At 39.7% G+C, this 16,761-nt stretch overlaps 1 protein-coding gene across 1 annotated transcript; it reads left to right on the top strand.

The window, feature by feature from the left end:
* Positions 1-242: 242 nt before the first annotated feature.
* dtx3la (deltex E3 ubiquitin ligase 3L a) lies at positions 243-16,413 on the top strand. Its single transcript, XM_030757095.1, has 5 exons — positions 243-380; positions 4,407-4,489; positions 4,686-4,837; positions 14,942-15,153; positions 15,866-16,413. The coding sequence occupies exons 2-5, from the start codon at positions 4,408-4,410 to the stop codon at positions 15,933-15,935; spliced, it is 516 nt and encodes a 171-aa protein (XP_030612955.1). The 5' UTR covers positions 243-380; position 4,407; the 3' UTR covers positions 15,936-16,413.
* The last annotated feature ends 348 nt before the right edge of the window (positions 16,414-16,761 follow it).

The following is a 16,761-nucleotide window of genomic DNA, read 5'->3' as shown; positions in this document are numbered from 1 at the left end:
TGTATTCACTGAAACGCATCAAGATTTAAAATATAGTACAACAAAATTGTTATTCTTTTGATCATACATAAAACTACTGTGAAACTTTTCTTTTTCTTAGTTTCTTCTGCTACACACACACATGCATGTGTGCACACATACTACAGTGATTACCAAACCTGCCCTACCAGTTGAACTGATCATTCAGCCCTAAACCACAACCCATTAACTGGACACACCCATCTCTTTATCCTCTTTTTCTGTCTTACTCTCAGTCTATTTCACATATCATCTTGAGCTAACTAACTAAGTAACTAACTGGAGTTCCAGGACTACACAGCAAAGTCAGGGGAAATTGAGATAATTGGACTACTGTGTGGAGAATAAGAGCCGCTCAGCAGGTAATAAGAAGAGTATCAGTAGCACACATCAACGGATAAACATTTACTTTAATCAGTGGAATTTCAAGTTCTTAGCCTGTGTATAGTCAGCCACTATTGTGTGTTGTTTTGTAGACATTTTCTGACTTTCTATTCTAGTGACATTACAATTAGCTAAACATAGCTACTTCAGCACTCAACAGTCACCTGCCCTAGTCAAGATACAGCTATCTAGTCAATATAGTCTTTTTAAAGCCAATAAAATGACAAGTCACCAGTGATCTTTGTAATTTGCGATAACTGAATCTTTGTACTTAGTTTGTAAGCAAAGTAGGCTGTTTGATATTTGACACATAAAGATGAACATTCTGGTTTTATATAGTTTGAGTTTTATTTCATTTCATTATATTTTATTATATTTCATTTTGAAGAGTTTGCCGTGTCTCCCCCCAACACAGGTTCTGCTCGGGGTTTCTTTCTGTTAAAAAGGAGTTTTTTTTTATTCCAACTGTTGCCAAATGGGAATCATCTGATTGCTGGAGTTTTCTCTGTAATCACTGTGCCTGAAGGTGCTTTATATTGTAAGGTCTTACAATATAAAGCACCTTCAGGCACAGTGTTGTTGTGATTTGGTGCTATATAAATAAATTTGAACTGAATTTTCTATGAATTATAATAAGAAGAATGTCATAATTTGGTATTCACCCAGAAAACAGACTCAAACAACTGACATAAACCTTAAAATGTTTATTTACACAAATGAAACTACAGGGAACAGGTTTAATAGAAAAAAGGCAGTGGAAAACTCAGGCAGTGATCTGGTACAATCTGAAAGATGAAAGACTATTAGCAATGACTGTCAAGGAGGATGCAGATGCAAAGACTCAGATTGTTACTGGATCATGCTTACTGGAGAGGTGATAGGGAATGGCTGAGGAAGGGTCTCTAGGCATGCAGGCTGAGTTTTGTGATTGGTGTGGACTTAGCTGTGGAGTGTAGGCAGGCAGGTGAATTCCAGTTAAGTACTGATATGCGCAGACTCAGGCCTGGATCGTTGCACAGTGAAGATCTGGCTGCAGCTCATGTTCCAAATGAAATTGCAGGTAAGTGTCTTGATATGGACAGCAGTAAACCATGCGAAAACCTAGGAAGCACACATGAGAGAATATTTACAAAACAAGACACTGAGGAATGCAAACAACAAACTAGGAGGCCAATTTAATACCATAGTGGACAGGGCAATCTTGCAGAGAAACATAGCCATAGCCAATCATCAAATACACAGTATTGATGATAATAATGGACTCCAGGTGTGCAACAGTCAGTCCAGGTAAATGCCAAGGGGCCCATGGGTGGTTACACAAGTTAGTGATGGGAATTCCGGCTCTTTTCAGAGAGCCGGCCCTTTAGGCTCGGCTCCCAAAGAAGAGCCGGCTCTTTCGGCTCCCAAATGGCTCTTTAGATTTTAATTTAAGAAAAAAAAGTGTAAAATATATTACTAATGTAAAAACATACATTAGGCCTATATCAAACATTTCTTTATGTACTCAACATATAATAGAGTGCTCCAAATACAAATTATAAAACAAAAGATTGGAAATCAGAAAAAACAAGATACTTTGAGGAGTTGATCCGGTTTCTCCTGCCTGATGACCTGCCCTGTTTAGTTCTTCTAATTACACTGAGCCTGCTCGATATTAAATTTTAAATTTGCAGTCTACACTGTCTATCAGAATAATCCTTTAACGCCACGCTGCTGTTTCCTGACCTTACAAGCCGCAAACAGCTGATTAAGACATAGCGTCTCACCGCAGAGTCAGCTGGTCAAAGGAACTTGATCAGCTGGCTTTTCACCGTAACTCCGCGACCATTCGTGCTATCGAAAAAATTCAAACGGTTCCTGAAAGCTCAGAAATTGCACTTCACAGTCATGTAGTGTTATTATGGTATTTTGCACCGGAAGTCCGCAAACGCCGGCACTTTTTAAGTACGCTGTGTCTCGTTCGACATGTTTGGAGTTATAAGGTTAAAATGTGTCGAGTCTTTGCTACGCTTTCCGTCAATCATTTTCCTCACCGTTCCCGCGTGTAGCCTCTATGTAACGCGCAACTTCCTCTGGCTCTTTCCTTTCTCTGAGCGCATTTTGCAGGAGCCCCTCCCTCTCTGGTGTTTGTTTACTCAAGCCTCTTTCCCACCAACAGGGTTCCAGAGCCGGAGCCGTGAATTGAACCTTTAGGCGGGTTTTCCACCGCCGAAACACTCGGTGCTCGGCCGAAAAATGGGTTCAATTCCGGCCCCGCAAACTAGCTGGTCTGGAACCAGGAACCCGTGCCGAAAGCGGCAGAGGGGCGTGACTCTGCCGTCTCAACATCAAGTTTTCTACCATATTACATGTGTATTACGTGAGAAAAGCGAAGTGATTTTCACGGCTGTGAATTAGGTTGGGCTCTAAGGCTGAACTTGCTGCTTTGTATCAGTTCATATCACAGATAAAAGGACACAAAGTGAATACTTGTCGTCTTGCTCTAATCGCTGTCTGTTTCCCTCTGTGCTGCACACAGATGCTGCAGTAGTTTGGTTTGGACCCTAAAACGTATTTGCAGCACAAGAAAGGAGAGCGTGTTCTCCCACGTTTGTGCGCTTCAGCTTCCGTGTCCAGACGAGGACCCGCCCACACTCATACGTAAAGGAGCAGTTCACAGAAACGTGGTGGGAACGCGGGCCCGTTCTTAAGCGTTTCGCCGGTTCATTGGGATCGGCACGGGAACTTGCTCCGGCTCCGGAACCTCGGCGGTGGGAAAGTAGCATCACTGCGCAGTATGTCCGTGGACCCTCCCCTCCCTCTCAGTGTAGACAATCATATGCTACCATTCATATGGTAGCATATGAATACCATGGTATATGGTATTCATATGGGGTGGCTGTAGCTCAGTAGGTAGAGCAGGTCACCTACTGATCGGAAGGTCAGTGGTTCGATTCCTGGCTACTCCAGGCTACATGCCAATGTATCCTTGGGCAAGATACTTAACCCCAAGTTGCTCTCCGACCGTCCCGTCGGAGTATGAATGCGTGTGAATGTTAGCTAATTAAAAGCACTTAGCTTAGTAAACATGGAAGTGCTTGTATGAATGGGAGTGCATGGGTGAATGTAAAACGTGTTGTATAAGCGCTTTGAGTGCTCATACTGAGTAGAAAAGCGCTATATAAGAACTAGTCCATTTACCATTTACCATTTACCATTCATCATCACGTGCGGCTTCCACACACACGCACAAAAAATAAATAAATAAATAAAAGGAAACGAACTTAAAGAAAAATGGAACGGCTCACTATCGGCAGCCGGCTCCCGTCTTTCACTTCAAAGAGCCGGCTCTTAGAGCCGGATCATTCGTGACTGAAATTTCCTGTTGGAAAACGAGTAGGAGGAATTCCTACTCCTAACTAGCTCATTCTGATTATACAGTCTGAAATATACATATGTGTCTATCAAATACACAGTCCCTTGTTATATTATCTTTATGAATTGACGTATAATTCTTTAACTGTACCTATCCAGTAGTATTGCTTTTTAAAGTATCTAATAATAATCAGTAATCAGTAATAATGAGTTTTTTTATGCAGTCCAACCACATAAATATTTAACACCTTACTTCATTCATGTAGTGCTTTATATCAGTACATCTTTTCAAATCCTCTTCCAAATCCTTTCACAAATTCATTCCACAGACCACTATGCACATGCTCTTCACTGTTATCCTTACTTTATGCTTTAAGGTGAAATTATCTGTGTGTGAGATTCATAAATCTGTTGAATTTAGAATACTTTATGTTTTTGCAAGATAAGGTTTCCACCCACAATTTAATGGGTAAAAAGACAACAGACTATTTTTTCAATGGCCAATAAAAACTTTAAACATTTTTTTCTAGGTTCAGCAGTGCTAACCAAAATTGGTAAACTGACTTATGATTGAAATAACTACCAAGCATTGCAATCTACTCTAAAGTGCCAATTTATAGTGTTTCCCTGTCTGTTTTTCTTCCTCACAGTATGGGCTCTAACCAGAGTAGCGATAAGCTTCATTGTAATCGCTATCTTAATGGACAGGGTCCTCCATCACTGGTCCAGCAAGGTCCTTCAAAAACACACACACACACACACACACACACACACACACACACACACACACACACACACACACACACACACACACACACACACACACACACACACACACACACACCTATTTTTCAATGCTTGGTATGATTTCCATTACGTTTCTTTACTTACTAGATGATAATTCTAGTAAAAATCTCCTGTCTGTGCAGCTACTGAAGAGGTAAATGGGAAGTTCCGAGAACTGAGTGGCTGCCAACCAGATGGCCAAATGACCTATGCAGTTCTCCACAAAGGCCTGCCTGGATTTCCTGATGACAGCACCCTAGAGCTCAACTTCTCATTCCCTGATGGAAAACAGACAGTAAGCTTAGCTGATACTACATCACATCTATCTTTAAAGGCAGTTATAGTGGATCCACACTCAACTATATGTTGTCTATCTACTGTAACATGTAACAATATCTAGTTTTTGGGATAATTGGGGTTCTGGAGGTGGACCAGGGCATTCACCAGTCTGAAGGTTGGTAGTTGACTCCTGGTTCCTTCAGTCTGTGTGCTAAAGTCCCTTTGGGCCAGATACTGAATCCCTAAATGCTACCAATATGTGTTTAGAATGTAGGACTGTGTAGTTGTGGCTCAATTACAGAGAATTCAGTTAGATTATTATTATTATTAGTAGTAGTAGTAGTATTCATCAGTCAAAAACTTCTTTTAACGCTCATAAAACACAGCTACATGACATAATTTTAAATTATATAAACAGAATATACTGCACAGAAAACACTGTGGCACAACCAGCAGAAAATGCAGGTTTGAAAGTGATAAACAATCACTCAAACAGAAAGAGAAATTCTCTGAATATTCTTTGAGTTGAACTACAACGATCAGACCACAGCGCGTTCACAGCATTCTTGCCAGAAAGAAACTGGTGGACTGGTTCGTCAGGTTAGTGAAGTCACAGTAGATGGAAACAGAAAACTATGAAAGGCAGCAGCCTCTACTGGTATTCTGCCACACATGCACATACAGAAAGAAATATGACAAAAATGTCTTGTTCTGTTCTAAACATTTAGAGTGATGACTCTGTGTAAATAGAATAGAATAGAATGCCTTTATTGTCCTTTTACAGAATGTACAATGAGACTATACTCAAAGATCTGGCCCTAAAGGGAATTTTCCATGCTGCTGATGTGCTCGGTTTCCAAATAAATTAAAAGTCAATTAACAGTCATAAATTACCAGCAATGATCGCAGTCATGCATGCTTACTTTTGCATTACTCAATGCACTAAGTTGTCTGTCACTAATCTTAGTATATCACCATTATGATTCATTATGACTTAAATCTCTGCTTTGTTGTCAAAGGGATCAAATGCAACAACAAAAACATGTCCCCCCAAAAAAGGGTCCAACCTTTTACTGAAGTAATTATTTATTTATTCAGAGATACAAAAACCTCATATGCTTACAGGAGAGAATTGACAGCGCATTAGCATTCAATCCGATCTTCACACTTAATGAGCAAACAGCTATCCTAGCCCCCACAGAACACAGTTTTCACCCCATCACAAACATCCCTCTATAATATTTTTTAATCACCTTACATTTGTCTGATTTATTGTATAGATACTGTAAGACCATGGGAGACTGAAAGAAAAGAACATGTTTTTTTAAATTATGCAATCAAGAAATTTTTAATAACTGATATCTGTTTTATACATTTTCTAGATTGTTTCTTGTAATTGTCCAAAGTGACAACAGCTTATGCACTACCCCTCAACCTGACTGCAGAGAATAACTCAAGCAAAATTTATGGGAAACTTAAAATGCATGAACCTCACAAAGCCTTTCCCAGTTTTCTTAAGATTGACGATAAATAAACAGAAAAACACATTAATAAGATTTTTTAAAAAGGTGTTACATAGATGTCATATCACTAGCTTTTCAAATAATGTGTGGACTGCATAATTTTAAAATGCAGTAAACTGCCTGCCGCCAACCTCTTGTTTTTTTTTTTTTTTTTTTTTTTTTTTTTCTATTAAAAAGTGGACTCTGATAGCAGCACTCCACATCTTTGGATAAATTAATACTGCACATCCCTGGTAAATGACTACAGGAATTTTAAGGGCAAAAAAAAAACTGCCTTTGCAGACAGTTAACAGGGCAGATCATCATTAGCAATAAAACAGATTTTTTTTTTTTTTTTTTTGCCAGGTTACAAACAGTTCTCCTGTTTGTATTTTCCCAAACTTTGTGTTTTCCAGAGCTGTAGGACAATTTTAAATTGAGGGATTTTGAATTTCTGGTTTTAGTGCAAACCTTGTGACATCATGTTGAAATTATGATGCAACTTAAAAATAAATGGTAAATGAAGAAGAAGAAGAAGAAGAAGAAGAAACAGCCTTTATTGTCCCACAGAGGGGAAATTTGGGTGTAACAGCAGCCGCAGTTATTATAAATATAAATAAAAATATAATAATTTACACTATTAAGAAAAGAATATATATATATAAAATCAACAAACAAGATTAACCTTAATACTACTAATAATAACACTATATACAATGTACATGATGTGCCTGTGTGTTGAACCTTAACAGGCCGGACTATTTACAGTATATTATATATTATCCTACATTGTGTAGGTTATTGTGGTTTTTGTTGGGAGCAGTGATGGTTATAAAGTCTTACAGCTGCTGGGAGGAAGGATCTGCGGTAACGCTCCTTTGTGCATTTAGGATGCAGCAGTCTGTCACTGAAGGAGCTCTCCAGCTCAGCAACAGTTTCATGCATGGGATGGGAGACCTTGTCCATCAGTGATGTTATTTTGGTCAGAGTCCTTCTGTCTCCCACCACCTGCACTGAGTCGAGAGGACATCCTAGGACAGAGCTGGCTTTCCTGATGAGCTTGTCTATCCTCTTCCTCTCAGCTGTAGACAAGCTGCTGCTCCAACATACTGTTGCATAGAAGATGGCTGATGCCACCACAGAGTCATAGAAGGTCTTCAGGAGTGTCCCCTGCACTCCAAAAGACCTCAGCCTTCTCAGCAGGTAGAGTCTGCTCTGACCCTTCCTGTAGAGCGCATCAGTGTTATGAGTCCAGTCCAGTTTATTGTTTAGGTGAACACCCAGGTACTTATAAGAGTCCACTATCTCAATGTCCACTCCCTGGATGTTCACCGGTGTCCGTGTGGTGGGTCTGCGCCTGCGGAAATCCACCACCAGCTCCTTGGTTTTAGCGGCGTTGATCAGGAGGTGGTTCCGCTGGCACCAGTCCACAAAGTCCTGAGTCCACTGTCTGTACTCTGAGTCATCCTCACCTGTGATGAGGCCAACTATGGCAGAGTCGTCAGAGAACTTCTTCAGATGGCAGCGTGGGGAGTTGATGGAGAAGTCTGCAGTGTAGAGGGTGAAGAGGAACGGTGCCAGCACAGTTCCCTGTGGGGCCCCCGTACTGCAGACCAGCCTGTCAGAGACACAGCCCTGTGTCCTCACGTACTGTGGGCGGTCAGTGAGGTAGTCCAGTATCCACTCGGAGATGTGGTGGTCAAGTTCTTCGACAACCCTTTCTACTCTACTTGAGCACTCAAAGCTCTTTATACGTTTGCATTCACCCATTCACACACATATTCATACAAGCACTTTTTTCTATATCTAAGAGCTTCCTATCTAACATTCACACACACATTCACATTCTGAATACATTGGGAGTGACTCAGGGTTCAATACTTTGGCATGCAGACTGGAGCATTCAGGAATCAAACCACCAATCTTCTGATTAGTAGAAGCTAGTGTTGTAGTACTCGAGATCGGTCTTGGTCTTTTGACAGTCTCGGTCTTGTCATGGACTTGGACATTGCGGACTCTGGAGTTTGTTTCAAGACCAGTCAAGACCACAGCTGTGAAAATATCACTAAATTGCCAGAATATTGTCCAATTTATTTGTTACCATCTTTGCTTTTGTTGGATGCAAAACGTACTGATTCAAATCCAACAAAGATTGCGCTCCTCTGCCTCTCAAAGGAGCGCACCTCGCAGACTCCTCCCCGGCTAGGTCGCTGCTATTATCGCCGCTTGACTGCAATTTGCAATCTACCACAGAACACGGACAGTTTCATTCACAAAGTGCATGTTTGATCTCACTATGGTCATGTGTGCGCTTGATTTCGTGAGCTACAGAAATTAAAATGACAACCGGTGTGAACGCAAGAAGTAAGAGGGAAAATGAAGATCAAAGAATAATTTCAGGCTTCCTATCCAACAAAAAAATCCCAGCATGAAAGGTAAATACCAAACTTCATGTATTTTGATACACAAACTAAAAATTTACTGCAAGTTTTAGGGCTGCAACAATTCTTGGAGTAACTCAATAAGGTAATTAAAATTCCTTGACACAAATTTGTTGACGCAAAGTGCGTACTTGTCATCTTGCTCGTAATCTGTCTGTGTTTACCTCTGTGCTGCACACAGATGCTGCAGTAGTTTGGTTTGCACCATAAAGTGTGTTTGCAGCACAAGAAAGGGGAGCCTGTTCTCCCACACTCATATGTAAAGGAGCAGTTCACGAAGCACGTTCTTAAGTGTTTCTCCGGTTCATTTAAACCAGCACCAGTACCGGCACGAGCACCGGCACCTCGGTAGCAACGGTGAGCTCAAGTGGAGTGAAAGGAGCTCTTGTTGTTGTAACCACCTTAAAACATTTACTTTGAAACAGCTGGAGGTCCTTCATCAACCACCTGATCAGCAACATGAAGAAAAGAGAACTTTGTAGCTGCTCCATCCACCGCTGTTTGTTTCACACAGAGAAACATCTGCACTATGGAAATTAAAATATGCTGATGAATTATTAAAATGAAAAATGATTTCTTATCCAATTACTTGATTATTGTGAGAATAATAAATATAAAATTTGATTACTAAAATAATTGATAGGTGCAGGCCTACTTGTATTCAGAAAGCCATAATCAAACATTAGTTTTCAGCACCAGTGGAGCTATGAAAGGCCTTCAAGAATAAAAACTACAGTTCCCAGCAAGATGTCACTTCCTGTTGTTGCATTAAAAACATGATAGTTTATGCTCACAACATGGTGGCTGATATTCAAATGTAGGAAATGCTTTTAGCAGCTGATGAATAAAAAATCTAGATTATATTTTTGTTGTGTATGCAATGAAACGGCACTCTGGGACACATTAAATGCATGATATAAGTATAACCCTTCTGGATTATATGCAAAAATTATCACTCTATCAATCTAATAAGGCCTGATTTAGAGTTCTGCATTGGTCCTTTGTACATAACTGAAAATCCTCCCTGAACCTAACTTAACATGCATCTCGAGAAATGTAACTACATGTCCACAAAGACTGTGATTACTGCCTAGGCTTCAGAGGTGGTTTCCAGTAACATTGTAGGCCCCGTCACGCAGTTAACAAGTGGAAGCGGCATTTAGTGCTTAGCATTAGCTTAGTAATTAGTATTAGCGTTAGTGCTAGGCTGAAAAATAATAAGTAAGCTGTTTCTCCGCCATTAGTACTAGTGGTGGGCAGATCGATCCTAATATTGATAATATCAATACCTACTTTGGCATTGGTATTGCTCAACATCAGTATAATGAGATCAAAACTTTAGATTCAGTTTCTCTCCTGTATGCAGTGCTGCGGTTTCATCAAAGAAGCAGGCTGACTATTTAAGTGCTGCTCCTGTCAGGACAGAGCAGGCACACTTTGCTCCTCCCCTCCCCACAGTATTTTGTTATACTGTCACATGACACATAACATATTTTACTTAGAAAAAAAGCAATTTGCTATAAAACATTTAAAGCAAATTTAAATTTAAATTTATACAGCTTGTTTATTTAAGAAAAAAAGTTTACATTTGTTCTTGAGTGATGATTTTGTACACTTCATTTATGAAAACAAAAAAAATCCAAACATCAATATATGGGGAAAATTGCTTTGTTAATGTTGTATTAACATTTCAGTATTATCTGAATTTAGAAGCAGGAAATTAGAGGACATCCAGGCCTTAATGTCTTTAAGACATTCCTGCAGTTTAACTAATTGATGTGCGTCATCTGGCTTCATTGATAGGTAAAGCTGAGTATCATCTGCATAACAATGAAAATTGATGCAATGCTTTCTAATAATATTGCCTAAGTGAAGCATGTATAATGTAAATAGAATTGGTTCTAGCACAGAACCCTGTGGAACTCCATAATTAACCTTAGTGTCTGAAGAAGACTCCCCATTTACATGAACAAATTAGAGTCATTAGGAAAATATGATTCAAACCACTGCAGTGCAGTACCTTTAATACCTATAGCAAGCTCTAATCTCTGTAATAAAATGTTATGGTCAACAGTATCAAAAGCTGCACTGAGGTCCAACAGAACAAGAACAGAGATGAGTCCACTGTCAGAGGCTCTAAGAAGATCATTTGTTATCTTCACTAATGCTGTTTCTGTACTGTGATGAATTCGGAAACCTGACTGAAACTCTTCAAATAAACCGTTCCTCTGCAGATGATCAGTTAGCTGTTTTACAACTACTAAGACAGTTGGGTCAAGTGATGGCTTTTTAAGTAGCGGTTTAATTACAGCCACATTGAAGGTCTGTGGTACATAGCCAACTAATAAAGACAGATTGATCATTTTTAAGATCGAAGCATCAATAATTAGAAAGACTTCTTTGAACAGTCTAGTAGGAATGGAATCTAATAAACATGTTGCTGGTTTGGAGGAAGTAACTATTGAAGTTAACTCTGAAAGATCAACTGGAGCAAAAGAGTCTAAACAAATACCAGCAGTGCTGAAAGCAGCCAAACATGAAGATACATCTTTGAGATGGTTATGAATAATTTTTTCTCTAATGTCTAAAATTTTATTTGTAAAGAAATTCATGAAGTCACTACTAGTTAAAGTGAAAGGAATACTCAGCTCTACAGAGCTCTGACTCTTTGTCAGCCTGGCTACAGTGCTGAAAAGAAACCTGAGGTTGTTCTTATTTTCTTCAATTAATGATGAGTAGTAAGATGTCCTAGCTTTACGGAGGGCTTTTTTATAGAGCAACAAACTCTTTTTCCAGGCTAAATGCGCATCTTCTAATTTAGTGAGACGCCATTCCCTCTCCAGCTTATATGTTATCTGCTTTAAGCTGTGCGTTTGCGAATTATACCACGGAGTCAGGCACTTCTGATTTGAAGCTTTCCTTTTCAGAGGAGCCACAGTATCCAAAGTCGTACGCAGTGAGAATGTAAAACTATTGACGAGATAATCGACCTCACTGGGAGCAGAGTTTAGGTATTAGATCCTTAAACTTAGTTACAGCACTCTACTGTAATAAAACGTATTCCCCATTGCTGTGTAATCCATTAAAGTAAATGTAAATGTTACTAAGAAATGATCAGACAGGAGGGGGCTTTCAGGGAATACTGTTAAATCTTCAGTTTCTATGCCATATGCCAGGACAAGATCCAGAATATGATTACAGTGGTGGGTGGGCTCCTTTACATTTTGAGAGAAGCCAATTGAATCTAACAATAGATTAAATGCAGTGTTGAGGCTGTCATTCTCAGCATCTACATGGATGTTAAAATCACCCACTATAATTATTTTATCTAAACTGAACACTAAATCAGATAAAAAGTCTGAGAAATCAGAAAGAAACTCTGAGTAAGGACCAGGTGGACGATAGACAGTAACAAATAAAACAGGTTTTTGATTTTCCCAATTAGGGTGTACAAGACTAAGAGTCGGCCTTTCAAAAGAATGAAAACTTTGTCTGGGTCTTTGATTAATTAATAAGCTGGAATTGAAGATTGCAGCTACTCCTCCTCCTCAACCTGTACTTCCAGCATTCTGACAGTTACTGTGACTCAGGGGTGTTGATTCATTTAAACTAACATATTAATCCTGCTGTAACCAGGTTTCTGTAAGGCAGAATAAATCAATATGTTAATCAATTATTAAGTCATTTACTAATAGGGACTTGGAAGAGAGAGACCTAATATTTAATAATCCACATTTCATTGTTTTATTTTTTGGTGCAGTTGATGAAGCTGTATTATTTATTGTTTTTGAATTTTTATGCTTAAATAGCTTTTTGCTGATTTTAGCTTTGGTGTTTGGTGGTCTGGGAGCAGGCACCGACTCTATGGGGATGGGGTTTTGGGGGGATGGCAGGAGGAGAGAAGCTGCAGAGAGGCGTGTAAGACTGCAACTCTGCTTCCTGGTCTCAACCCTGGGTAGTCAGGTTTTAGGAGGGTTAATAAATTTAGTCAGATCTCTAGAAATGAGAGCTGCTCCATCCAAAGTGGGATGGATGCCATCTCTCCTAACAAGACCAGGTTTTCCCCAGAAACTTTGCCAATTATCTATGAAGCCCATGTTGTTTTTTGGATACTACTCAGACGGACAGCAATTCAAGGAGAACATGCGGTTAAACATGTCGCTCCTGGTCTGATTGGGGAGAGTTTCAAATTTCCATGAATGTCGCCCGCTCTGGCCCCTGGAAGACATTTGACTATGGTTGCTGGTGTCTCTAGCTTCATGTTTCTCAAAACAGAGTCGCCAATAACCAGAGTTTGTTCCTCGGCGGGTGTGTCGCCAAGTGGAGAAAAATGGTTAGACGTGAACAGGTTGGTGGTGTACCCGGGGCTTCTGCTTAGGACCACGCTTCCTCCTCACAGTCACCCAGCCGGCCTGTTTTCCCTGTTGCTCGGGATCTGCTGGGGGGGAGCTAACGGCGGCTAAGCTACCATGGTCCGCACCCACTACAGGGGCCTGGCTAGCCATAGAATTTTCCGGGGTGCGGAGCCGAGTCTCCAATTCAGAAAGGCTGGCCTTGAGAGCTACAAACAGACTACATTTATTACAAATACCGCTACTGCTAAAGGAGGCCGAGGAGTAACTAAACATGTGACACCCAGAGCAGGAAAGTGCAGGAGAGACAGGAGAAGAAGCCATGTTGGTAGTGAGTCGACTAAGAGTTAATCTACTAGCTTAGCTCTTAGCTAAATTCGCTAGCTTAGCTCTTAGCTAAGCTAGCGAATTTCTAAAAACAAATAAAGTGAGTAATGCAAATACCGGTGATTCAGCAAAGCGTGTGCTAGATAAAGTAGGTGAAGATTACACTAAAATATGTTGTTATTCAGATAGATTGAGCTATACAGATTTAACAGCTAACAGACAGCAAAACACAACTGTGCTCCGAAACAGGAACAGGAAGTGATACAATAGTGAGAGCCAACACCAAGTTGGCTCTCACTATTTGATAGTTTCCAGTGGAGACAAACAGGAAAGCAGGTAGAAACGGGGGAAGACACGTGACAAATGGCGACAGGCCGGGACTCGAAACTATGCCAGCCGCACAGCCAAGCAGCATACATGGTTGCCTGCTCATGCCCTGAGCTATCCTGGCTCCTCATTTGTGTCTTTTTTTCACCAGTTGTATGTTCATGGTGTACTTTAGTAATAAAACCATTGAGGTCAAGTTTGGCGATTGGCATTTATTGGCATAGCTACTTAACTCAACATCCTGATGTGCCAGATAAATTCTGTTTGCATATTTGGAATCAGCATGCCCAAATTAGTAATGATCAGTTGTTTTTCCTCAGGTAGCAGACAAAAAGGTTTTTTTGTTGACCAGTGTTACCCACAAGTGAGTTCATTAACTCCAGGTGTGTAGGACTGAAGGGCCAGAGTAGAGGAAGGGGGGGGGTTGAAAGACGGGACAACCAAACCTTCTGACCTGGCAAGTAATTCAGGGCTGGAGTCCGACAGCAGTTTACCAAATACTTATTCTGTTTCTTGGTCTTCAAAAGGGCAGCTCGGGTTGCCTTCTAAACCCAGTGACAGCAATGCATAATGCTGCACAGTTGGAACAGAAATCTCACCTTAATATGTAGGGGAAAGTGGTGGATAGTAGCCCAGGGATGCCTCGATAGGAAAACGGCAACTGTTGGAGGCGGTCATGGTGCTTTGGGAGTACTCAATCCAAGTGCGCTCAAGGTGGATTGGTTGTAAGAGACTATGGACTATGGAAGAACCAATTCCAACTCCTGCTTGGTTTGCTCAGCTTGCCCATTAGACTGGGGATGGAAATTAGATGATAGACTAACTTGGGCAGAATGGAACAGAACTCCTTTGAGACACAGGATGTGAATTGGGGCCCTGGTTGGAGACAGTGTCCTGGGGTATTCAAAGAAGGCAGAAGGTGTGATCAACCAGCAACTGAACAGTCTCTAAAGCGCAAGGCAGAGCAACAAAGTGTGCAGATTTGGAGATACAAGCAGCAATTGTGAGAATGACTGACAAAATGATGGTAGCAGACTGGTCATGAATATTCAGTTATTACTGGACTGTACATTCTAAAACCATGGTGACTTGAAGTAAAGTGTGGTTAGGCTTAAGCACATGGGTTATTGAATAATTGTCTAGGTTTTGATCAAAACCTATCTTCCTATAGGAAAAGCACCCTCACCCAGGCCAACATTATGCAGGGAGACAGCTCAATGCTTACCTGCCTGACAACCATGAGGGCAGGAAGGTTCTCATTCTGGTGGAGAAAGCCTTCAACCAGGGGCTCCTGTTTAGAATAGCCACAAATAAAGATGGTGAGGATGTGATCACGACAGCTTCAATTCCTCTAAAAACGCAGCCGGAAGGAGGAACCACAGTGTGAGTATTTTACACTAGTCTTGACTTAAAATACGCAATGTTGTTTAAAAATATATATACATACACATTTCTGTAGTTTTACATAATACCACTTTTGAAGGTCTGAATGGACTAAATGATGTCTGAAAGGATGTGAGAGACTTAAATATATATAGAGATGCGGTATTTGTCAGTGCCTAAAATTAAAATGCTGAAAGAACAATACTAAGATCTAAGCTAACATTATGAATTTTATAATTTTAATGCAAGATTTAGTTGGTCTTCTATCTATCTATCTATCTATCTATCTATCTATCTATCTATCTATCTATCTATCTATCTATCTATATGTCATATATATATATATATATATATATATATATATATATATATATATATATATATATATATATATATGTATATATATATATATATATATATATATATATATATATATATATATATATGTTTGTGGTTGTAATGTGACAAAATATGGAAAAGTTCAAGGGGTATGAATACTTTTGCAAGCCACTGTGTGTGTGTGTGTGTGTGTGTGTGTGTGTGTGTGTGTGTGTGTGTGTGTGTGTATATTTGCGCACACGCACAATGAAAAGATATAATAATCACTACACAGCGTAACAATCAAGTGTGTCCAAACTTTTGACTGGTACTGTATGCATGCATGTAGTGATGCAAAAGACTCATTATTTCTTTCTAATGTGTATTCTTTCAGTGATGGCTACCCAGACTCTGACTACCTGAAGACTGTTAGAAAACTACTGAAGGATAATGGCATTAAATAACATAAAACACACTGTTTAATGGACAGATGAAGCTGATGACAGATTAAGGTTTTTTTTTTGGTTTTTGATTTTGTTTTTCTGAAAAGAACATGTAGCACAAATATACTAACTAGAAATGTGTCTATGGCTTATGAAGAAAAGCAGGCAATTTATTAAGCAATAGTCTGGTGGTTTGGTGGTTCAGTCCTTGGCTTTTCCAGTCTGCAAATCAGCGATATTGGCCCCAATGCAGCCACCAATGTGTGTTTTATAGATAAGCTATATGCAGAACTATGCTCTGTATGAGTGGGTGAATGTGGCTTTTAATTTTAAAAGAAATTTGGGTGGAACAGAAAACTATAATAAGTTCATTATTTTGTAATATGTCTTATGCGGACTTGTGTAATTTGTGTGCTGTTTCATTGCCAATTAAAAATAGCACAAAGACAACACATCAGACATTGAAAATTAAGAATGTCATCACTTTTTAAACAGTATATTCCATTATCAATTCGTAGCCAGCAACAAATTTCAAGACTGACGAGACCAATTGCTGTAGTTAGGGAAATGTTCTGCATGCTTGCTTAATAAAGATTTTCAGCTACTGAACAGTTCACCCATTCACATACACATTTTTCATTTATGACACACACACACACACACATTTGTAACATTGAAGGATCAGTGACAGAGAATGCCAACAGTTTTCTTTTTTTTTTAACTTGGCTCACAAGGTTGCAAAAATTAGAAATGCATTGGATTTTTTTTTGCTGTAGAACACCCCCTATCCAGTTCCAGCTCTGTTACACATTTCTGAAATGTGTAAAACATTAACCAATCAGATGTT

This window comes from Archocentrus centrarchus, chromosome 20 (genome assembly GCF_007364275.1).
Source record: "Archocentrus centrarchus isolate MPI-CPG fArcCen1 chromosome 20, fArcCen1, whole genome shotgun sequence".
Lineage (NCBI taxonomy): Eukaryota > Metazoa > Chordata > Actinopteri > Cichliformes > Cichlidae > Archocentrus > Archocentrus centrarchus.
Note: the sequence above shows the minus strand (reverse complement) of the source record. Positions and strands in the feature narration are given on the sequence as shown.

What these genes read in the sequence shown, in the direction of transcription:
- dtx3la (XM_030757095.1), top strand. Translation starts at nt 4,408, where the DNA reads ATGGGCTCTAACCAGAGTAGCGATAAGCTTCATTGTAATCGCTATCTT. An exon ending in TCCATCACTGGTCCAGCAAG is followed by an intron (nt 4,490 to 4,685) that starts GTCCTTCAAAAA and finishes CTGTCTGTGCAG; the next exon opens with CTACTGAAGAGGTAAATGGG. An exon ending in CCGGAAGGAGGAACCACAGT is followed by an intron (nt 15,154 to 15,865) that starts GTGAGTATTTTA and finishes GTATTCTTTCAG; the next exon opens with TGATGGCTACCCAGACTCTG.